The following is a 24188-nucleotide window of genomic DNA, read 5'->3' as shown; positions in this document are numbered from 1 at the left end:
TATCCATGCATACCGCCGCGGGGATCAAACTGTAGGCATAGGGCCCTCGGAAAAGATAGAAGGCCGCCGGCGAGAACGGACTCCCTTAATCTTCTTACTTCTCTGGATGTTATGTTATATCTACACACCTAGAAAGTCATAAAAATATTTTAAAATGCAGGTAGATGCAAGTTGAAATGTAGGGTCATTCCCACGTGAACCATCACAGGGGCATGAATTTGAACACCGTCTCTCTCAATCTTTCAACTTCAAATCCTTATAAGAAAGCATAAAGCCCAACTGCTTGTCGAAACTCACCCTCACCCTCATTACTAATCTTCATATCTCAAAGTATTTGAAGCTCCAGAGAACCACAATGGATTTTTTCCAAACATCAAGCAACAATATGAAATTCCACCACAACAAAAAGAGGTTAACCCAAGACCAAGTGAAGCTCCTGGAGAGAAGCTTCAGCTCCAACAACAAGCTCGAGCCAGACCGCAAGCTCCTGCTGGCCAAACAGCTGGGAATCCCAGCCAGACAGGTCGCCATTTGGTACCAAAACAAGCGAGCCCGGTGGAAGACGCAGAGCCTCGAGCTCGGCTACAATGCCATCCAAATGAGGCTGGACACTGCACTAGCGGAGAAGAGGAGACTGGAGAAAGATGTTGAGAGGCTTAAAGAAGAGTTAAACAGGGCTCATGAACTGTTTTTGGCTTTGAACAACCAGAGACAACAAGTAAGTGGTGATAATCATGCTGTGGTTTGCTCAGTGTTTTCATCTTCTTGTGATCAAGAGGGTGCCACTAGCTCTAGTTTGCTCGGGGATCAAGGGGTTAACCATGAGATTAAGGATTATGAGGAGCTCTACGCTTGTTTGATCGGCATGCAGTAGAATTGGGTTTGCTTTTGATCTTACAATCTGCATTTTCACTGTATTTCTGGGTGAGTCCGTACCGTACGTGCTCAGCTGCGAATTACATTGCAAGTGTGCAATTATAATATATACTCATGAAAATATAATAATAATAATAATAATAATAATAAAGACAGTGAAACCAATTTGTACAGCACTACCTAGTTAATTTTCATGAATGGATTAGATGGTTTTGAAGGGATGCCTGATATCAGGAAGGGGGAATGTAACTTGTAATAATTGAAATTTTCTGCCAATATTGTTGGTTCTGGTAAGATCATTTGCCAAATGGAAAGTTGACTTACTTGGTGTTAAAATCAGATGCTTTTGCATGTTTAAATTTAGAGAATGAATTCACACTACCAAATTTGCAATCCAAGCCATTCTTTCTTCTCTTTGGCAAAATTTTAAGAATGTAGCATATGGTCAATACCCGTACTCAATAACTTAGATATGTCGGCAATTTTATAACTAACTATCATCTGTCATTGAGATTTAATGTTTAATAGTTAAGAACTTAAATATTGATGTCAACATGTTTGAGTATTATAAGAATTTTCGTAATATATGTTTTATAGCTATAGCCAAGTTCCAAAGAAGAGCCCAAGGATCTCTAATTTTTATTTCTTTGGTATTGCTTTTAAAATTATTGATTAGTTTTCGGACATTTTTAACATATCTCGATAAGTTCATACTCTCATTTTGATAGGTTTATGATCAAGTTATGTATACTTGTATAGTTTTTTTTGATGGAAATGTATATTTGTATAGTTTGTTCATTGTCAATAACATCCAATTCCCTGTTTGTTTAAAGTCTGTGTTTTAGTCGTGGCTTCAGTTGATGTGGTGAGGAGATCATGGGACAACGTACCCACCATGAATATCAATCTATATCATTTATCGTTGTAGTTAATAGGATGCCTGCACAGTTATTTGGTTTTGACATTCTAGTAAGATCCTTTAACACGCCTCTTTCAAATGAGGCTAAAACCCTAAATATCAGTATATCTTACATTGATCATTCAAAGAAAGATCGGTTTTTCAAGACGGACAGAGGAGTACAAAGTGAAGTCTTCAGAAAAGACTAACAAGCTCGGTTCGTGGAAAATAAGCTTTAGGAAAGGAAAGTACTTTCCTGCGTTATGGAAATGTAAACAGAAAGGCGACAATTTCCTAACTGAGTGGATAATAGTCAATATATTGTAATGGCAGGATTGGTATTTTAAGTTTTCCAAGTTCTTTCACTGCATGTGGAGTATGACTAGAATCAAATGTCCCCTTAATTAATATAATATGTTTTTCCCTTGAAAACTTATTTTCTTCTAATTGGCGGTTGCCTGCCAAAACCAAACTTCTACACTCAATTAATGTGGAAATGATGTAATTAAATTTGGCCACAGCTTTCTCCCACAACTCAAGTAAGGATTGAAAAATTATGATTTTTCACCGAAAATCGCCCTGACACTACTATTCATCATTACGAATTTTGTAGTTTGCCAATATCAATATTTTCAGATTTTTTTTATTTTGTTAGAAAAGATTATCGTCGCAACACGTGTCTAGAACCGACCCCTCTTATTATTTCGACTCGCAAAACTCCCTCCAAAAGCATCCTCACTCCACCCGCCAATAGCCCAACCGGTTCGCCCAAAACCCTAAATCCCCAAATCCCCTCCATGGCCTCCACCTCCGCTCGGACTCATGGCCCCGCGGCTCGGATCCGAACCTCCGCCACCACTTTCTACTCCGACAACCAGTCCCTCCTCGGCGTAAGCTTTTATCTCTCTCTGCAAATAGTCTAGTAAACAAAAGGTGGAATCTTTATGGTTTTTTATGATTCTGGGTTACATCTTTGGTTTCAGGATATCCGAAAATCATTCAATGTTTTGAGAGATGTTGCTGTTGATATGGAGAAAGCTAATCAGTTTGACAAGGTATTTTATTTTTTTTATTTTAATCCTCTAATTTTTAATTTTTGTTAGCAGTTAAACTCTGTTTGGTTGATAACAACACGTTGATTAACCCCCAATTGAATTCGGGTCCTGCCTCTGAGGCACCCCTTTCAATTTCTTAGCTTAACTTGTTTTTATGTCGAATTCCATGGTGTGTGGGAGTATAAGTCATTTTTACCAGAAGAGCTCATCAGTAGCTGTTTTCTAAGATTTTCTTTGCCGAGATGTTCAATGAGGCGGTTATTTACTACTTTCGACTTTGTAAAGGTGTTACTAAATTCGAGTTTACAATTGTTTTGATTTGTGGGATTAGCTTGATAAAAGTTGTTTTGGGATGATGTAATTATTGGGATGGGGAATTTGATACTGAGGTTTAGGTAGAAATGTAATTAGGAACAACGATGTGAATTTTTTCTGACCATATTGAATTTTGAGCAGGTGAAGGAGCTTGAAAATGCTGCTGTCGAATTGTTGGCTACTTGTGATCATTGTATGCATCTTTCCTCAGCAATGCAATCTGTTGGAGATAACTATGAACCTCCCCAAGAGGTTAGGTTCTTGCATCTTTATTCATTGTACTAAGTTTTGGTTCAGTTGCCTTGGTGGCTCTGCTAATTTGTGCTCTAATCTGTAATCCATCAAACTGATATGTTTATCTGATACTCAATATCAGCCCAGTCAACTTACTGATTTTGAGAAGTTGCTCAAGAATGAGGTTGCAAAGCAAAAGGCTAAATCATCTTCAACTACTGTGAACCAGTCTATGCTTCGTCAATTTCGAGAAGCCGTCTGGGTATGACATTTTTTTTTTTGAATCTGCAAATGCAAACTAATATGTGATTCGTTGATATTTTACAGTGCTTTTGGACATTAAAAAACAACCATGATAAATTAGTAACAACTCTTATGTTAACATGTTTCAAAGTACTAACTTCTGGTGACATGTATATTCTGGAACAATCTGAACTAGTCTAGAAGTCTAAATTTGTTAAAAGAACTTTTCCACCTAGAAATAGTTTGTCCTTTTTCCTTCAATTGATGGAAATCTTAATATATTATTACATTGTGATGCATATATAATATGATGACTGTCACAGTGAGAAGTGGATACTTTGAAGTGAGGTAATGGTGAAAACTGCAGAAATTTCATACTGTCAAAATATTATTGCATGCTACCCACTCAAACAAATATAATTTTAGGGAAACACATGAATAGAACCTAGTCTCAGGTTGGTTATGCTTTGAAAGTTTAGGTATTATTTCTTTCCTTGATAAGAAAATGGTTTATAGTTTTCTAGGTTCAGTATGTTCAAATAAAGGCTTTCTTTGGCTTGTGAATACTGAATAATAGTCCTGCTTTAATTTTGGTACTGAGGATATCTAACTGCTAAAATAGGGTCTGCTTGTGGACGGTATGGTGTCCTCGTGTTATGTGTCAAAGTTTATCTGGTCTGTTATTTATCAAATATTATAGCAATCCATAATTGTTAGCTGTTCTTAAGGTTACTACTTATTTCTGGTTTCAGTGATTTCTTCTCAAATCCTTCTGTGTGCTTCATTTCTGTGTTGTTCTCTATCCATAGCTTTACGTTTTTGCTTCCTGTGTTTGTAGATTACAAAAATATTTATCCATCCTTTTCGTTTGTTTGCAAACCTTCATTTCATATGACCATACCTTTGAAATCACTAAATCCATATATTTTCTAAATGTTCTATATAAGCATGCTATAGAGAGCAGAAGTAGAGTTACAGGTGAACTGTTTCTTTGTCTTCCTTGCTCACAAAATTGAAGGAAATTTTGTGATGATTGAGGATATAAAGCGTTATACAATATTACTCGGTATTCTTGTCTCTAACTGTGATATATGTATATTGTTATTTTCTCAAAGAGAATCTATATATTGGATTGCGTATCGTAATAGTATGCTCTCTCCCTCCCTCCTTTACCAAATACTAGCCAACTAGCATTTTTCGTGGTACTTAACAAGGTACGGCAATGCTGTTACTATTTAATGCTGATAGTACCAACTTCCAAAAAAGAACTTCGTCTATATATCCTGTTAAGGCATTTCTCTCCGGGCAAGGTTTTGGTAGGTGTCCCAAGTATTCAATCAAGTACCACAAGGCTGTTTCTGTTTAATGCTGATACCATCCTAAACAGCTACTGGCCTTAAGTTTCCTCCCTTAAAGGTGTTCATGATATTTCCTGCAGAATGTTCATCATGCAGGACAGCCAATGCCAGGTGACGACCAGGAGGACATTGTAATGACAAGTAATGATGGCAATATTCGGAATACCACGTGCCCTCTTAGTGGGAAGCATGTCACTGAGTTGGAAAATCCAGTTCGCAGGTGCTGTACAAATTACTAAAGATGCTTCCTTCTCTGGTTTCACCTTTCATAGAACTTGAAGTTAATTTTTCACAAACAAAACAATTAATTCACTGTCTACTTATCAAACTTTTTTCTATTGCCATGACATGGAGACCTTAGCCTGTTTTCATCTAATTTTCTTTTGTTGGTGTATTGCTGCGCCTAATGCAGTGTTGACTGCAAGCATATATATCAAAGAAAGGAGATTATGCATTACTTGCAGATAAAGAGAGGACACGAACATTGCCCTATTGCTGGTACACTCTTTCAATTCCCTGCATGCAAATAGACTTTTCACACTTGGGTTGATAAATTAGCTTCATCATTGAATGTTTTGCCTCCTGTCAGGTTGTCCTAGGATGTTGCAGGCGGACAAATTGGTTTCTGATCCGTTGCTAGCAATTGAAATTCAAGAATTGCGTGATATGATGAAGAACCAGACCGGAGATACTAATGCGATAGAGGATTTCACCATGCTTGATGAAGACTGCTAACTATTCAAGGATTTGAAACGTTGAAGACTAATTTTCTATGTTGATGTGCCTTCCCTAAACTGATTTTTGTATAGTCTCCGGTTTAGGAGTTGCCGGCAGTTCGGTATATGCACAAACCTACTTAATAAACTTCCTTGGATTCCTCTCTAGTGTTTGGCATGGTACAACTTCCAATTTGTGTATTTCTTGGATGAACTTTTGTGACCCCATGCAAGGAAGTGTTCGGTTCTATAATGAAACAAAAAGGAAATTGATGAGTAATAACTTGTAGGCCGTCTTTGTCGTAAAGTTGTATTCTGAAATGTCTTGTAAAGTTTTTCTGACAGGTACATTGTGAGATTGCAGATGACGGTCTCTCGCTAAAGCATTAGGGATGAAAACTTCGACAAAAACCTGTACCAAGAAAAAACGTTACATGAAATTTTTGTAGAGATTGAATACGGTTGATCGATAGTTCACATTTGCACACACAAAACTTAACTCACGTCTGGAAAGTTTTCATTTAAAAGACGAACAAAATATGGAATAGACCAACATTGAACCCATCGACAAACTGAAAATAGCAAACATATATGAACACACGTCTGCTCAAGTTACACGTCCGCTATTTTTGAGCTATAACATCATGAACAAAGACTAGCAAACAAACCCAAGTAAATTGTGCAAGCAACGTTTTTGTCATCGATTAAATCGAGAAAAGTCTAGATTTTAGAAACTGTATTGACATCTAAGTCGAAAAAAATAGCGCATCACACAGAAACTTATGTCGCTAGACTAAATGATAATTATACGACTATGTCTACGTGTAGACACATTTGAGAGTTTTGAGTAGCATACAAGTAGGTGTATGAGCCAAAACTGGTTTCTCTGATACTTGTTCGGTGAATACCCGCCAATACCCAAAAGAGATATAAAAGCAAAGTGGGAATGGCATTCCCAAGGGCCATAGTGACCTATCGGCCTTTGCTCCCCTTGCTCTTCTCAACCACTCTCATAGTGACATCAAATACACGCAAGGCAAGTGCACCATGGTATGGCTCTTCAAGACTACATCGAATATTTGTAGTGTAGTTTGTTGCATGCAACCTGTTTGATGAAATGCCTGAATGAAAATGTGTCTCGATTTATGACGTTGTTTGGTGTTTGTTGCGTTTTCTTGTTGTGAATTGGAATTGGGAATGATGTAGTTGTTGCTTGAAATTGGACCTTTTCTTTTTTAGCAAATCTTTATCTGGCTGGCTAGTAGCATGTATTTAACTGTTTTGAGTGTCATGGCCTTGCACACTAGCTGCCGAGTAGGGCACGAGTTGTGTTTGGAAGCTAGAACATGGAGAATGTGGTGATGTCTTGACTTGTTTTTACAAATTCATGCAGTTTCGTCTGATGTCTGTTGGTTCTGTTAGAAGGATAGGGGAAAGGGGCGCATGTTTGATGTTCGAATTTTTACTTTATCATGTAAAAGGGAGAAGAGTTGAAACTAGATCTCATGTAACAATGGTCCTGTAGGATTATTAATTTGTTTCATGCCTTCTATTTTTTGTACACAACGCTTGTAATCTTATTATTGGAGTTGCTTTCTTTGAAGATGGGGGATCCTGCCCACATGGAGAAGTTCAATCATGATTGTTCCAGAGATCTTCAGGTGAAAACTTCCATGTTGAATCGCCTCTGCTCTCAGCACTTGGGATTATTTTCTAGTGCTTGACCTGGAGGGGAAAATTGAAATTCTTGAGTTCCCAGTTCTGATGATTGATGCAAAAACCACGAATGTCATGGATTTCTTTCACAGGTTTGATACACTTCCTCAAGATATTTTTCGGAAGCTCAAGTTAAGCAATAATCCCTAATGTGTTTTCCCTTTACAAATACTATTGTGGTGGCATCTCTACATATACTCTGTGTTGGAAGGCCAGTTCTATGTTTGAATATTTTTTCCTTGTTTTGTCAGCACACAAAAGTAAATTTCTTTCATCTGTAAGACATAATTTTTGGACCTGGCTGTTATTCTGAAATTTTAGTCATTATTCTGCAGGTTCGTAAGGCCAACGGAGATGAGCGAGAAAAGGATAAATGAATATATTGAAGGAAAGTATGGTAAATTTGGAGTTGACCGGTATGTTAGACCTTCAGATCGTATTCATTTGACCACAGCTATTCTTGACATGTTGCACTTGTACTGGAAGATCATGAAGAAAAATTTATAGTTAAACCCCCTCATACACATGCAGGATACATAAAGTAAACAAAAGAAAAAAAAAATCACTCGAGTGTGGTCTTTCAAAGTATTGAAACAATATCTAACTTCTAAAAGAATTCTTGAGATGAGTGTTCGGGTAGAAAAGCCAAGAAGGTAATAGTTGAGGGGATAATTCAAACCAGTCAGCTTTAGCTCAAGCAGTATTGGGAGTGATAGGTAAAGAATATTTATAGTTTCAAGTCTGAATGTACTTAAACGGTGGGATAAATCAAATAGAGTGATTTGACTTATAAATGCAGATTGAAACTGGGCCAACAATCAATGAGTGTTGGTGATTGATTGACGAGAGTTGTTTTCTGATAACTAACCAGGGTAACAAACATAATTTTTTCATTAGAATGAGAACTGTTGCATATGATACCACTATTACGGTGATATCATCTTCAGATTGTATTAATGTTGGTAAAATACAAATGTTTTTTTTTCTTATATATGCTGCTACTCAAACATCACTGTACAACGTATTTGGACTTGCAGTGTTTGGCACGACACAGCTATACGATTTGAGGATGTTCTTCAACAATTTGAAGAATGGTTAACTCAGCATCAATTGTGGGAAGAAAAGGTGGGTGGATGTCTTAATCAAGCAGCATTTATAACCTGGTAAATCACCCCATATCTGTATGAATATAGTTGTCTTCCTGAATACTACATTAGTCTTATGATTTCTTGTTCTGATTGAGTTGTAGACTTACAGATGTTGTTAATAATGCTCTGACATTGAATATGCAGGATATAATATTATTTTCCAATAAACCTCAAAACGAGACCATGTTGTGTCATGACATCGTTTTATATAAAAGTTGCTTAATTACTCCATCATTTCTAGCTAAAAAACTGCTAAACAAATCTCCCATTATATACTGATTATACTCAACTGAGATGAAGCATAAACAACATCTGGATTTTACTGATGTATCTTTCTTGTATCAGTGGAAATTGGGACTTGAAAACAAAAGTTCCTGAACAATGCAGAGTGGCAAAGGTGACGCTTCCGTCATATTTTATGGAATGGATCAATCTCAAAGATGTCTATCTAAATTTTTACAAGAGAAGGGTAATGTTTTTGATTTATATTTCTTTATCGATTCACAAAATTGCTTTCCACCTTTTTTATTCTAATTATGGAACATAAGAATGGCTAATTCAACAAAAAAAAAAGAGGAGTTTATCTATATTACTGTTGTAGTTGACTCTATTTTAGTTACTCACTGTTGGTGTGGTGTTTTGGTGATGTTAGATCTATATTTAGACAAGCTTATGGAATCAGCCTAGTGGGGCACTTATTCACTAGTACTTTGCCGACCCAAAGCATATTGAGTTAGTTAAGTATTCCCATGTCTATTGCTTGTGGTGATTATCATGATTATAGCCATGTGGCAGTGTAGGAGAAAGCCTTGATCCGTAGTTTCCTAATACATGTAATTTCAATTGACAATCATAAATCTATGTGATTGAATGATGCACCAAACATATTTACATTTTGTGAAATTAGATCCACAACCTGTTGTCAAGCATCCAAGTTAGGTTCTTCAGTTCTTCTCTAGGCTAGACCAGACCACACCATTTTTCAGGCCCTTCAGTAAGTTCCTCTGAATTTCTTTGTTGAACTCTTTTATGGTTGCATTTAGAAAACTGGAACTAGATGATGGAGTAAAGTTTGATTACTTAGTTTTAATTGCTTACATCAAATATTGGAATAAAAGGAAGGAGAGCATACTTTGGTTCCCATTTTGTCATACCTGTAGATTACTCGACATTTATTTTTTACATATGGATATTGTAAATGAGACTCAGTTGTATCATCAAACAGTTTACACTAAGTACCTCTTTGGCCAAAATTAAGTTTCCAAATCCAAAAAAATTCTTCTAAATTGTAAATACAAACAAAACGTAAGGATGCTTGTTTTGTTATGGATGACAGGCCACAGGAATGATGACAATGATGAAGGAACTTAACTTGCCATTGTTGGGAAGTCACCATCTTGGATTTGATGACTCAAAGAACATAGCAAGGGTCCTGCAACACATGCTTGCTGATGGTGCAGTACTGCAGATTACAGCGAGGAGGGATCATAATTCTCCTGAGAAGGTTGAATTTCTATTCCAGAACAGAATAAGGTAGTTGGTTCTGGATGGACTTCTTCTAAAATTGTTAAATAGAACTTGTAAGATAGGGAAGAGATCTACACTTTCAGTTCAAGGTATCTCTCTGGCTAGTTCTTATTCTACAACCTCTCGAAGATCTGAAAGATTCTTGATGATGCGACATCCTTGCATTTTATCAGGTAACTATTGGCATTAAGGCTTTCAGAGGTTCAGTGAAGCAACTCCGCTGGTGATAAAAGTCTTCTCTTTATTTTCCTTATATATGTATATATATATTTGACTTGTTAGTGGACCGAGGAATTTGTCTCTAGTAAAGGTTTTAAGCCGTGTTAGATTTTTATGACAAATCATTTGTTGTTAGCGGATTAAGGAATATTCCCCTCGATTGGGTTTAAAGCTGTGTTTAGATTTCATTTATTATAACCAATGTTTTACTGGACCGGACGAGTGGGCTTTAGCTTATCACTGATATTCTTTGTGAATAGTATACTTCTCTTTTGATTTACTGAATGATCACAATTTTAGCAAGGCCTATTATTTTCTTTATTCCCTTTCTATTTTTTTTTCTTTTCTTTGTCATCATTGGAATTGCCCAGATGAGTGTTACCAAATTTTGATTTGGTTGATTTGATTTCAAGCATTAAAGAAACTATATATATGATAGATCATTTGCTAGCAGGTAGATTTATACTTCCTTGTATGGTGTAGTAATAACTACCAATTCGCCTAATTGTATCTTACTTCAACCATAATCCAAAATGATACACTTCTCCCAGCAAACTTTTAGGTGGGGAAATATGGAAGTTCTTGATAATAATGAACGGAGGCATGATGTTTCCACATCCCAAATTGCTGCCTAGGAGAAAATCATGGAAAAGGAGAAATCACCCCATTACAGGCACTAGACTCCTTTCCAATTGAAGGTTCAGAGTGAAAAAAAATTCAAGCGATGCATATACATATATCTATATATGTCATTCCCTGCCCCCACTTGGGAAAAAAAAGTGGCATCAGTCTCAGCAGATTTTGGCACTAAAAAAGAGCCGTTGTGCTCTTCAAACTCCCCTCACAGCCTCACTACTACATATTATTCCAAATTCCACCCCATCCCATCCCATCCCATCCCTCTGTGCTCTCTCAATTAGACATTAGAAACCAACATATTTGGCGGCAACGACACCAAGCCACAACAAAAGCCTAAGCAAATATGCAAAAACCCCATCCTCAGCTACCCACCCCTCAACTCCCTCTCCAGGCGCGTGCACCAAATCTCACACTGTCAGCCCCCTCCAACTCTCAATTACCATTATATAGTTTGGAGACATGACATCAAAGAATCACGTTCGTGTAATACACGCGCTGATGATGCGCGTGGAGATGGTGAGGGAAAATAAATAAAAATCAGTAGCGGAAGCTCTCCTCTCTCGCCCTAAGTCGTTCTATATAACACTCTTGAGCTTCCCAAACCAAAATGACAGAGCAAACACAAAAAGATAGAGCCTTTTGAGACGAAGAGACTCCCAAACCCAAAACCCACTACCAGTCTTCACCTAAAACAAGCCCCCAGCTTCCACGTCAATGTTAATTTAGGGTTTAAGTCTTCTTCTATATATCGTCGGGAAATTGCTCTGTTTCTCAATCCAGAATCGATCCTTGCAGCTCTGGCGGGCCTGGTGAGTCACTATACGGTTTGTATTATCCGAATCCGAGCTGAATCAGAGACCTAATTGAACAGAGGGATCCATTCGCACTCTCATTTTGCTCCGAAAAGATTGGATTTTTATATTTCTGTGTGTGGAAATTGAAACTTGTTGGGCTTGGAATTGTCTGTCATGCGATCGTGGCCGAGTGCGAGTGCTTCGAAACAGTCTGGACAGAGGAACCGGAAGAAGCACAAGAGGCTTGATGCCATTAGTGAAGCATTGTACAACAGTAACCATCAGGGCAATGGTGATGGGGCCGGGCCGGGTCCCGGGAGCGGTGAATCGGAGCTTAGGAGGAGCTCCAGGGCGCGGCGGGCCCCGGTTATACTTGATTTGTCGCCGGCGCCGCCGAAGAAGAGGAGGAGAGTTGGGAGGAATGTGAAGGAGGAGGAGGAGGAGGAGGAGGAGGGAGGGTGGAAGTCGAGGCTGAGAGCGAGGAGGGGGAGGGAGGGGTTTAGGAAAGGGAAGAGGAAGCTTTTTGAGGAGGTGAGTGGAGGGAAGGGAGTGGGGAGTGAGGTGGATGGTGAGAATGAGGAGGGGGAGGAAGGTGGGAGGCCGAAGGTTGTGAAATCGAAGCGGCCGGGGAGGGTTAGAGCGACGCATGGCTCGGAGCAGGAAGAGAATGAGGTGGTTGGAGTTCAGGAGGAAGTTGTGGAGGAGGATGGAGATGGTTTAGAGCAGATGGACGGTGGAAATGAGAGGGAAACTGCGGAGGGTGATTCCGTGAAGGTAGATGAGGTGGTGGAGAATATGCTGTTAGAGGAGGAGTGCATTGGCAATGAGGAAGTGGAAGCTGCACAAACTGCAGTTGGTGCGGAGACCATGGAACCAGTTGATCAACAGGTGGAGCAATCAGTTGATGTGATTGAAGAAGAAATTAATGATGTGATTGTGGATGAAAATGATGATGTGATGGGAGAAGAAAATGATAAACAGATGGAGCAAGAACAGGTTACGTGTGTTGTTGAGGGAGAAGATGAAAGTGTGGCCACAGAAGCTGTTGGAGTCCCAACAAATGAAGAGGAAGTTGAAGGGTGTTGTGATGGGAAGGATTCACATTTGACCAAGCATGATGGAACGCTTGCTATAGAAGTGAATAATGTGAAGCTGAATATGCCCAAAGTTAAAAAGTCCTCACGGATTAAGGAGGGCAGACGGTGTGGTTTGTGTGGTGGAGGGACTGACGGTGTGCCTCCAAAAATATTATCTCAGGATATGATTGACATTGCCAATGAAGCATATAGTGGCTCTTCAGCATCTGAGAAGTTTGACTATAACATATGGGATGGTTTTGGTGATGAGCCTGGCTGGCTTGGACGTCTCTTGGGTCCAATAAATGATCGTTATGGAATTGCTGGAACATGGGTTCATCAACACTGTGCTGTTTGGAGTCCAGAGGTGTGTATTCTTGACTGACTGATAAAATTTTACATCATGAAGTCTGTATATATGATTTTAATATGTAAGCATTATAAACATGTTAATTTGCTGTTCATTTGTTATCCATGTTCGTGATGAGCTACAGAATAGAACTTGGTTTTTTGTTTTTTAATTGTTTTTTGGTAATGAACTTGACATGCTCCTTCACACCCTCCCACACCAGCCCAAAGGTAGAAGAAAGGATGAACTTAAAAATTTGCCTGGTACAGATCATTGCCACTTTTACATAATGACTCCTTAGAGCTTTCTCACATCTTTACAATTTCTCTTCATTGATCTATTTTGTTTGGTTATACCATCGTCCCATCTATGCTCGTAATAAGTATAGTGTATACTTTATAGTTTTTTTACTATGTCATAGGCTCACAACTATGGCATAACAAATCTAACATGTAATGTCCGAATAGTTACTCCCAGAACAACAACATCTAGGAAAATATCAATTCAATATTAACATTACAAAGAAGTATTGCCAAGTGAAACATCGTTTAAGTACGACCTAGAAACCATTTATCTGATAAGCTGATCTGGCATAGTCACATCAGTTAATGAAAGTTTTAGATTGGGTGGTCCCTAAGTTCAATTTTTCTGCCACATCAACTCGTTTCTGTACATCTTAGTGTGGTATGTTTTCCTATAGGACTCGTGTTGTGTCATAAGACTCCACATACAGCTTTAGACAATTATACAGTCAGATTACTTTTATTGAAATGTCATCATTCTCTACAAAATGCATAGGCCTTAGTCACATATAACATTGAAGTTGCAAATTCCACTGAGGGAAAGTTCTGTGAACCATGCTTCGTGAATCGTGTGTTCTGGGATTACTTTGATATTTTTTAGTATCGTCCTCATATTACATTTAAAGTTCTTGTAGCTTTACTATATGCAATGTTTATTATTATTTGCTCTTTATATAGTAGTAGTGTGCTATTTATGGAAATTATGGGTGAATAGTCAGCTTTTATTAGCTCTGCTGTTAGTGATCCAGACAATAAATATTTTGCATGAATGTGCTCTGATGATGTCTTTTTATCAGTTTAATAGGGATCTACATATTATCTTCTCTGTCTTCCATGTGCCGCACACGTAATTAGGAAGTAAGCAACAACTTTTTGTTTGCCTGATCATCACCAGATTTAACCTATATGGAATTAGATAGTTGTTGAATTTAACTCTTAATTGTAGTGTTACTCTTTTAGTTAGAATATTTACTTTTAAGTTTTGGCTACGCTACAATAAATTCATCTAATTTGTTTGCAGGTTTACTTTGCTGGTCTAGGATGCTTAAAAAATATAAGGGCTGCACTATACAGAGGAAGAGCGTTAAAATGCACCCGGTGTGGAAGGCCTGGAGCGACTATTGGATGCCGTGTTGATCGGTGTCCAAGAACTTACCACTTGGTTTGTGTTTGCTCATTGTCATCTAGGAAATTTATCAACATATTATGTATATTTGTGCTATAATTTTGTAAGTAGACAGACAATACATTTTCGGTTCGCATATCTTTTATGGCTTATTGGATTTTGTGTCTTGCAGCCTTGTGCACGAGCTATGAATTGCGTATTTGATCATCGTAAATTTCTTATTGCCTGTACCGGTCATAGGAAACTCTTCCAGCCTCTTGGTTATCAGTACTTGGCCCACAAAAAGAAACTGAAGGTTAAGAAAATGAAGTTGGAAATCAAAAAGGTATCAAATGATGCGTGGCGAAAGGATATCGAGGCAGAAGAAAAGTGGTTGGAGAAATGTGGCGATGATGAAGAGTTTTTGAAACGGGAAAGCAAGAGGCTACATCGAGATTTAGTGAGAATTGCACCTGTATACATTGGAGGCTCCAACTCAGAGGGTGGGCAACTGTTTCAGGGTTGGGAATCTGTTGCAGGTCTTCAAAATGTAATTAGATGCATGAAGGAAGTTGTCATATTACCTCTTCTATATCCAGAGTTCTTTGATAGTCTCAGCCTCACACCTCCTAGAGGTGTTCTTTTGCATGGGTATCCTGGAACAGGTAAAACTCTTGTCGTGCGGGCATTAATAGGCGCATGTGCACATGGTGATAAACGAATAGCATATTTTGCGCGTAAAGGTGCTGATTGTTTAGGAAAATATGTTGGTGATGCTGAGCGCCAACTAAGACTCTTGTTTCAGGTTGCTGAGAAATGCCAGCCTTCTATAATATTCTTTGATGAGATTGATGGGTTGGCACCATCTAGAACAAGGCAGCAAGACCAGACACATAGTTCAGTTGTGTCAACACTGCTTGCTTTAATGGATGGTTTGAAATCTCGAGGTTCGGTTGTAGTGATAGGGGCTACAAATCGTCCTGATGCCATTGATCCAGCACTGAGACGGCCTGGAAGATTTGACAGGGAAATATATTTTCCACTACCGTCAGAAGATGACAGAGCATCCATTCTTTCTGTTCATACTCAAAAATGGCCCAAACCCGTCAGCGGATCTGTGCTTAAGTCGATTGCAAAAGGAACTGCTGGATTTGCTGGTGCAGATCTGCAAGCACTTTGCACTCAAGCAGCCATGATCTCTTTGAAAAGGAACTTCCCTTTGCATGAAGTTTTGTCTGCTGCTGGAAAGAAAGATTTTGAGCCCAAACGCCTCCTTCTACCTTCCTTTGTAGTGGAGGACAAGGATTGGTTGGAGGCTCTGACATGTTCTCCACCTCCCTGCTCTCGTAGGGAAGTAGGAATAGCTGCTAATGAAGTAGTGTGCTCTCCTCTTCCAACCCAGCTTATCCCATGTCTTCTACAACCATTATCTACCATGCTCGTATCCCTTTATCTTGATGAACGCCTCTGGTTGCCGAAATCTTTGAGAAGAGCTGCAACAATGATTGAAAGTGTGGTGGTTTCTGCCTTGAATAGAAAAAATATGCTCAGTGATCGTTGGTGGTCCCATATTGATGTTTTACTTCAGGAAGCAGATGTTGCAAAGGATATAGAGAGAAAGCTATTAGACGTGGGAATCTTGAATGGAAATACTGCTGTTGCTGATACTGAAGTTTGCAATTATGATGATGTTGATGACGGAATTTTGAATTCTGAGATTTCTGTTGAGCACAATGGTGGCACCCGCCCTACTTTGTTGCAAAACAGATCAGATGCCTCAACATACAAACCAGGATTTCGGATACTGATTGCTGGAAACTCGAGATCTGGACAAAGGCATCTTGCTTCCTGCCTTCTTCACTGCTTTGTTGGGAATGTAGAAATCCAGAAGGTTGATTTGGCTACAGTTATGCTAGAAGGACATGGAGATATTGCCCAAGGGATAACACAAATTTTAAGTATGTTACTCTCTTTTTATCTTGTTAATTATTTGCATAGAGAATTCAACTTCATGAATTTTAACCTGTAGATGTCTCCTACTTGCTTCTTGTGTTTGATGCTTGAGTTTATTGTGTGCAACTTTTTGGCCTTTCTCTATTTTCAGACAAACTTTTCAGTTTAAGTTGTTGTGTGACTGAAATCTCTCATTGAGCTGGAAGATCTACTGTATTAGTTTCTGGGGCGATTTTCATTAATTACAACCTTCCATAAAAAAGAAAGAACAAAAAAAGCAAGCGTCGTAAGTTACTTGGTCATACAATATTTCAATAATCCTCAGTTGTGCTTCCCAAACTAAGTTAAACTTTTAATATTGATTACTGAAATAACATTGTTCAATTCTTAATGTTTGTTCTTTAGCCATGATTTCTGTTTGTTAGGTTTAGCTCTTGTCAGTTACATGAATACTCACCTGCCACTAAGATCTGGGGACCTTACTGGGCCGGTCTTTATTTTTGTTTATTTCATTTTTTGTATAACATTCTCTTTGCTCCTCTCTTTCTCTCTCTATGCATGCAGAGTTCTCAAGCATTTCAATTTTTATGATTGTGAGCAAATTCCTTTTTCTATTGCAGAGAAATGTTCCAGCATGGGGTCTTGTGTCATTTTCATGCCAAGAATTGATTTGTGGGCAGTGGAGACACCTAGTCAAGTAATAGAAGATAGTGATGCAGATGTATCAAACCATCAATGCCCTGACAATGAAAAGCATCAACTTCCCGAGAATCAGAAGTCCTATTGTCCGCATGGTCAAGTGAGTACAGATGAAAGTGGGTCCTTATCGCAGCAATGCAAATCAGAAGAAATATTGGAGTGCCAAAGTGATGTTTCTCAGACTGCTTCACATGCTTGGAACTTGTTTGTGGAGCAAGTGGAGTCTCTAAGTGTCTCTTCATCTTTTATGATTCTGGTAGGCTGTTATTCTTTCTCTCTTTTTTGGCTGTTTTTTTTTGTTTAAATCTTTGTATCTTTTTATCACAGTTATAGAGCTTCTTTAGCTGTGGTGTTGCATGTAGCTGAATAAGCTGATGACTATGTTTAAATTCCAGCCACTTTTTTGTTGTCTTGGTCTAATTTCAATGTTCATATTCTATTAATTTGCTTTCTTTGTAAAAATTATATTTACTAATTATAATGTCATAACATACTTTCAATTAGTAGAGTGAGATATCTATATTATTTACCTATAGGGAAGGTAACTACAGTGGATTTTAGGCCTTTAAATCTATAGAAATTACTGGGTTCCAAATGCCTATTAAGTCCCCATCGGGCCTTCAAGAGCTAGTCTTTCAAGATGATACATGTGTTTTTCCTGTTTTAGGAGTCAGCTAGTCAGTTTTTGTGTTTTACTTTTATCCCTTTTAGACGTTAGGCCTTTGCCAAATGAAATTTTGTGGCTATATATTACTTGTTGAGTTGGGCATATCTGAGTTTATCTCTGGCAGATATTTTCGATTGATTTAAAAAAAAAAAGAAGAAGAAGAAGAAGAAAAAAAAGAAGCAGCAGCCAGGTCTGCTTTATCTGAGTACTAAATGATATAAGAACATGTTATATGGTGAATAATATGTACAGTTCTTTTACCATAGGGGGATTATCTTTCCTGTTCGATCTGAATTGATCGTAGGCTTCTTGTTTTTTTTTTTTACTGAGTAAATTCTGATACCTACTGATAAATTCCGTGAAACTTTCTGTATACAATGTTTTCAGTTTCTTAAAGGTATCTTATTATAACAAAAGTTAAAGGCAGAATAACTATTTTCCAGGTCCTGTCTGGGTTTTGTGTCTTTTTGTTCTTTTAATTTTTGGCATTAGGGAGAGGTGGAAGATGGTACATGCTCTTGGGTCTGATTCCCAAATATATATAATAACAGGCAGTACGCACACCATTTCGAGTTTATATAGGTTTTCTATAATACCATTTTATATTAAAAGGAAACTTCATCATTGTTCATTTATAATACAAAAATTTGTGTTTAGAACTTCAGATTGACAATTTACAGATAATTTGTATAGTGAAGTTACATTACAATAGTAAACACATGGAATACGGTATGCAGATTGACCTTTGAGCGTGTCTAAAACAAAAAACATACACCCAAATCCATAAGTAATAAGAAATTACTGAACTATACAAAAGCATGCAGTGTTCTTTCATATTGCATAAAGTTCCTTCTTGGCTATTTTGTTTAAAGTTTAAACTAATTCTTTCATGTACATGATGTGAATTCATACTTCATGAGTTTGTTATCTTTGCTTTATGATAAATAGATAGAATAATTATTAACACTAGTAATGTAAATATGTACTTGTTTCTAATTTTCCAACAGGCTACATCAGAAGTTCCATGTCCAGTGCTTCCAGTCAGAATAAGGCAATTCTTTAAGAGTGACCTTTTAAATGGCCATCGGTCAGTTCCTGTGAAACATACTGTTCCCAGATTTTCTGTTCAGGTTGATGGAAATTTCGACCATGATTTGGTGATCAATTCATCTTCAGCACAGTTATCAAGGGATCTAGTTCAACAGATTGTTCTATTAGTTCATCAAACATCTCACATTCATACAACTTCATGTAAGGACAGAGACTTGCATGTTACAAGTGGTCAGTCTGAGATGGCTGATCACAGTGCACATCCTGGATCAGCTGATGCAAACAACGATATAACTTTCTCTCCTGTTGAATCTCATCTTAAAGCTCCTCCACCACCTAGCAATCCTATTGGAAATGGGAAGTCAAGCCTTCTGCTAGCAATATCTTCATTTGGCTATCAGATACTGCGATATCCTCATTTTGCTGAACTTTGTTGGTTCACTTCAAAACTTAAAGAAGGTCCTTCTGCAGACGTAAGTGGACCATGGAAGGGTTGGCCATTCAATTCATGTATAGTTCGTCCTAGCAACTCGCTAGAAATGGTAGCTTTGGCAAAGAAATCTAAAAGCAAAGAAAATTCCAGCCTAGTTAGAGGCCTGATTGCTGTTGGTTTATCGGCATATCGAGGTTTCTACACATCACTCAGAGAAGTGTCTTCTGAGGTGCGGAAGGTTCTTGAGATTCTAGTTGCACAGATCAATGCAAAAGTTCAAGCCGGCAAAGATAGATATCAATATGTTCGCCTTTTGTCACAAGTAGCCTATCTGGAAGATGTGGTTAATAGCTGGGCATACACCTTGCAGAGGTAATTGATGTTCATATGGTGAATTTGTGGTTTTGTTCTTCTTTTATTTTAATTTACTGGGTTGTTACCTGATAGCAATTGCTCACATTTCAGTTTAGAGCAGGACGGTCCAATGAAATTGGCAAATTCTAAGCTAATCACTGTGAGACCTCCAGACGATAACCCTATGAATAATCAAGTTTGGAGTGAGGATTATGAGCCACAAGATTCAAGAAAATGCTCCGATGAGCATGAAGTGCTGGAAGTTTGCCCTGAAGGGTTTGATGCTGAAAAAATTGTCAGCATTGACATGAATGAAGAGGTTGCTGATTTGGGTTCTGAGGGTAGACTTGCAAGTTTTGATTCTTCTGGACAGAAGATTGTCCTACCAGATTCTGCCCTGGATGCATCTCTTCAAGATTCTGCTGAAATTATGAATGACAAAAATGGGACACACCCTAAACCCCATGAGTCAGATCACACAGTTGTTACAGTAGATTCTGAATCTTGGAAACGTCCAAATGGATTTAAATGCACGGAATCTGATGTCATGCTCGAGGATAGCCCAACTACTGATATATTTGGCAGTGTGAAGCTTTCTAGTTCTGTGGCCAGTTGCAACAACCTTAATGGTTTGTCCCCAGTGGAGGCTCATAGCCGTCATGATGATGGTAAGCCTGAGGCTGATGGGGTTCATGCAGATGTCAGCTTCTCAAGCATCACCAGTTTGCCAGAGTGCTTAGATAAGCCTGATGCAAACTTGGCAAGTGAAACCAATCTCTCTGAAGGCCTAGATAAGGCCAATGCCGATGAGCATAAGGTTGATGTCAGCTTCTCAAACATCACTTGTTTGCCCAAGTGCCTAGATAAGCCTGATGAAAACCTTTCAAGTAAGGACAATCTCCCTGAGTGCGTAGCAAAGACCAATGCTGATGAGCATGATGTTGATGTCAACTTCTCTCCCAAAAGCAGTCCCTCTACGAATTCTGGGTTTGTATGCGGATATCATTGTTGCTCTGAATGCCTAGATACCCTTCACAGTTTGACAAAGAAAATTCTCATCGAGAAATGGCGATCAAATGGGAGCCAATGGACAGTAGAGGATGTCCATGATATTGTGGCATCACTGTCTGTGGATCTTCTTTCAGCAGTTGGAAAAATTCAGGTTTCAGGAGGTTTTAGCAATTCATGTGATAAGAAAAGGAGACACAGAAATACTGAGACATCTGAGTTGCCGGAATCAGGAACATGTCATTGCAATATATCAGGAAATAAGATTCTTTCACCAGTGGAATGTATATGTCACCCCAGCAAGGAGAGCTTTACTCGTAAGGCGAATGCTCCTGCGAATAGTCATCTCAGGTTTGGTTCAAAATTTGTTTTTCGTGATGGTGTGCTCGTTCATATGCATCTAGACAAAGACGTTTCTTACCACTGTAAATTCGAGACTCTCTGCCTCTGTTCACTTATACAGTTGATAGTAATGACCAAACCACCTTTTCATTGACCTGATGAGATTTCACAGCTTGGATTTGTCTAACCATGGCAAAATTTTGTGCTGTTGCGGAATTTGGACGTGAACATTTTACCAAGTCATTTAACAGGAAAAAATTCATATTTATTTTTTATTACGTTTTCCTGATCCTTCTTAAGTTGTGACCTCGCACACCTTGTATAGCATCTTGACACTATTCTTTCATTCATTATTCCATAAGCAATGTTACTGTTATTAGTTTCAAATTGCAACACAAATATTATCTATTACCAGCTTTTAGTGTTCGATTTGCTATATCTGGGATTCGATCAGTTTTGGGTTTAGGAAGAACCGTTGCTTATGTAATTAAGTACAAATCATAAGGTAAACCCTACAAGCAAGAAAATACACAAGGGTTACACAGACGGCGAGTGGTAAAAGAAACACTAGTCTCGAGCAACTTTACAAAGATCTCTCAGACTATCGACAAATCTATCAACATAACCACTCATATACCCTGGACTTGATAGTTTCTCAGTCCACTGGGCATGGTTTTTCCTCACCATATTAGCCACCTCGCTCTCTTTATCCATCACGCTTCTAATAGCTTTGCTCAAGCTTTCCTTTGAAAACCACCTATTAGCTTCCCTCTCCACCTCCACGGCAACCTTTAGCTCATTCACAAGTAGCTTGGTGTTTAACATTTGATCACCCAAGTGAGGCACCAACACAATCTGATTGTTGGTCAGCAAGGACTCCCACATTGAACCAAAACCACAATGATTCACAAAGCAGCCAACCGACGCATGCCTTAAGATCAATGGCTGCTGCACCCATCCCCCAGACACAACCCCTCTCCCCTTAACCCTTTCCTCATACCCTTGAGGCAGTGCCTCTTCCACACTATCACACCCCATAGGTGGCTTCAGTGCTATCAAAAATGGCAACCCGGTTAGCTCAAACCCTAACACAAGCTCTTGAAATTGTTCCTTCTCAAGAATGTACTGGCTTCCAAAAGCGCAATACACCACTGATCCTGGCTCGAACCCACCTAGCCATTTAGACCACCTCTCCTCTAATTGGCCTTCTTCATCACGGAGCCCCAACACTGGACCAGTTAAAAGCACAGTCTTGTTAAACTGAGCTTGCATGTAATCACACATGTCACCCTCTAACTCTCTGCATGTCCTAATAGATATGGCATCACATTCTTTTAAAGCCTTCGTTGTCCTGTCGTAAAATGTGATCCCATCCCCAAACGGCATCGTAATGAACATTAAAGACCGGGACTCGGCCCCGCGAAGCACGACGGTCTTGGAAGGGTACCCGGCCGGCGGATTCTCTAGGTCTTCCGCCGTAATGGGAAGTTTCCTAGCCGGGACAAGTGTACAAGCAATAGCTGCCGCGCAAACGACATTGTAACAAACGGTCTTAATCCCCAGCTTTCTAGCAATCTCTGGCATCCAATGTGCAGTGTCGTAGAAGACCATGTCAGGCTTGTGAGCCTCTAAGTACTCCTCGAGCTGCTTCCGGGTTTTGTCCACGGCTGCGGCCAGGAGTCCATTGGCTGATAAAGGGATCTCAGATGCGGTTTCAGTGCCCTCCGGGAGGCCCTCGACGTGAGGGACGAGGACAGGGAAGAAGGTGATGAGGTTGGTGTGGAGGTTGAGGTGTTGGAGCTGGTCTTGAGCTTTCTTAGGAACCAAGATAGTGATGCGGTGGCCGCGAGAGGCGAGCTCGTTGGAGAGGTGGACATAGGGAGTCATGTGACCCATGGCGAACCATGGGAACATGGCTATGTGGGAGCTTGAAGGATCCATAATGGGTGTTGTTTGCAATTGCTGGTGATAGTAGCAGTAATAGTTTTGGTCAAGATCTGTGTTGAATGCAAGATTTATATGCCAAGTTTTAGGTGGTAGTTACTGAAACTGATGACCGAGTAAAATGTGGTAAAGATTTTCTGCATGCATGGGTTTGATGGAATTACATGTATTGATATATAGTAGGTTAAGATCGATCGATTACGATCTATATGCTTTTGCGGGTTAATCTAGTATACATTAATGTATGCTATACATCTCACATCCAACGGTTGACAACCGATATTAATTTTCTGACCCCACTCATAAAACAATATCGACTGTCGGATGTGAGATGTATAACATACATTGATGTATACTAGAATTTTCCTGCTTTTACATCTGAATATACGATGTGATATGAATGCCGTAAAATAGGCATTCAGTTTGCAACACAACTACAAGCATACCTCTTTTTTTGAAGGAACAAAGAAATTTATTACTGCATACGATGAGAATCATACATCTGGATGCCAGTATAAGGTCTGGAGCATTCGCAAACCATTCAACATGAACCTTGAGTCAAAACCTAACCCAGCTAGTCTGTGAGCTACAATATTAGTCTGCCTAGGGGCAAATTAAACCAAAAGTCTGCATGTTCCGCTAGCATACTATAAATATCAGAGATTAAAACACTCATAGGCGAGAGAGATCACGAACCAGCGAAATAATCGCTTGAACAACGGCCATACAATCACTCTCTATAACTGCCTTTGATACTCCCATAGTAGTAAGCAAATTCAGCCCATACCAAATAGCTATAAGCTCCGACTGAAGTGCCGACGAGACAAAATCCAAACGGTGAACAAAACCAGCAATGAACTCACTTTGAGAATCCCACAGAACACCACCAGCCCCTCCATAGCCGCTCGATGGTAAGAAAGAGCCATCAGTATTGAGCTTGACTATACCAGTATCAGGAGCAGTCCAGTGTTGCCGCCGATTGGCCTTGTTCACTTGGTTTTGCTGTGAGAAAGAATTTGCCTTCAAATACTCATCATACCATGCCATAGTTGCATAAAGTAACTGAGGATTAGTCTGTCTCTTATCCCTCAAATAAATATCATTACGATGTTTCCACACATACCATAACAATACCAAAAATCTATTAAATAGATCCGGCGTAAGAGAG

General features: G+C 38.9%; 5 protein-coding genes across 5 annotated transcripts; 4 read left to right on the top strand and 1 right to left on the bottom strand.

The window, feature by feature from the left end:
* Positions 1-310: 310 nt before the first annotated feature.
* Positions 311-1147, top strand: LOC126788578 (homeobox-leucine zipper protein ATHB-52-like). Its single transcript, XM_050514579.1, has one exon. The coding sequence runs from the start codon at positions 356-358 to the stop codon at positions 872-874; it is 519 nt and encodes a 172-aa protein (XP_050370536.1). The 5' UTR covers positions 311-355; the 3' UTR covers positions 875-1147.
* Positions 1148-2408: 1261 nt separating this feature from the next.
* On the top strand, positions 2409-5909 carry LOC126786731 (E3 SUMO-protein ligase MMS21). Its single transcript, XM_050512650.1, has 7 exons — positions 2409-2664; positions 2758-2829; positions 3286-3396; positions 3521-3640; positions 5060-5199; positions 5392-5477; positions 5569-5909. The coding sequence occupies exons 1-7, from the start codon at positions 2572-2574 to the stop codon at positions 5712-5714; spliced, it is 768 nt and encodes a 255-aa protein (XP_050368607.1). The 5' UTR covers positions 2409-2571; the 3' UTR covers positions 5715-5909.
* A 150-nt stretch (positions 5910-6059) lies between these two features.
* LOC126787055 (uncharacterized exonuclease domain-containing protein At3g15140) lies at positions 6060-10336 on the top strand. Its single transcript, XM_050512991.1, is given in 8 exon segments — positions 6060-6065; positions 6656-6745; positions 7300-7395; positions 7397-7503; positions 7747-7827; positions 8449-8574; positions 8905-9028; positions 9896-10336. Coding segments are annotated over 8 exon segments (831 nt in total). The 3' UTR covers positions 10097-10336.
* Positions 10337-11625: 1289 nt separating this feature from the next.
* Positions 11626-21452, top strand: LOC126787623 (uncharacterized). The gene is made up of 6 exons (XM_050513493.1): positions 11626-13181; positions 14487-14627; positions 14764-16528; positions 17144-17478; positions 18897-19744; positions 19838-21452. The coding sequence occupies exons 1-6, from the start codon at positions 11913-11915 to the stop codon at positions 21228-21230; spliced, it is 5751 nt and encodes a 1916-aa protein (XP_050369450.1). The 5' UTR covers positions 11626-11912; the 3' UTR covers positions 21231-21452.
* A 191-nt stretch (positions 21453-21643) lies between these two features.
* Positions 21644-23017, bottom strand: LOC126787054 (UDP-glycosyltransferase 79B6-like). The gene has a single exon (XM_050512990.1). The coding sequence runs from the start codon at positions 23015-23017 to the stop codon at positions 21644-21646; it is 1374 nt and encodes a 457-aa protein (XP_050368947.1).
* Positions 23018-24188: the final 1171 nt, after the last annotated feature.

The sequence above is a fragment of the Argentina anserina genome, chromosome 3, assembly GCF_933775445.1.
Source record: "Argentina anserina chromosome 3, drPotAnse1.1, whole genome shotgun sequence".
Lineage (NCBI taxonomy): Eukaryota > Viridiplantae > Streptophyta > Magnoliopsida > Rosales > Rosaceae > Argentina > Argentina anserina.
This window is presented reverse-complemented; position numbering and strand designations above follow the sequence as displayed.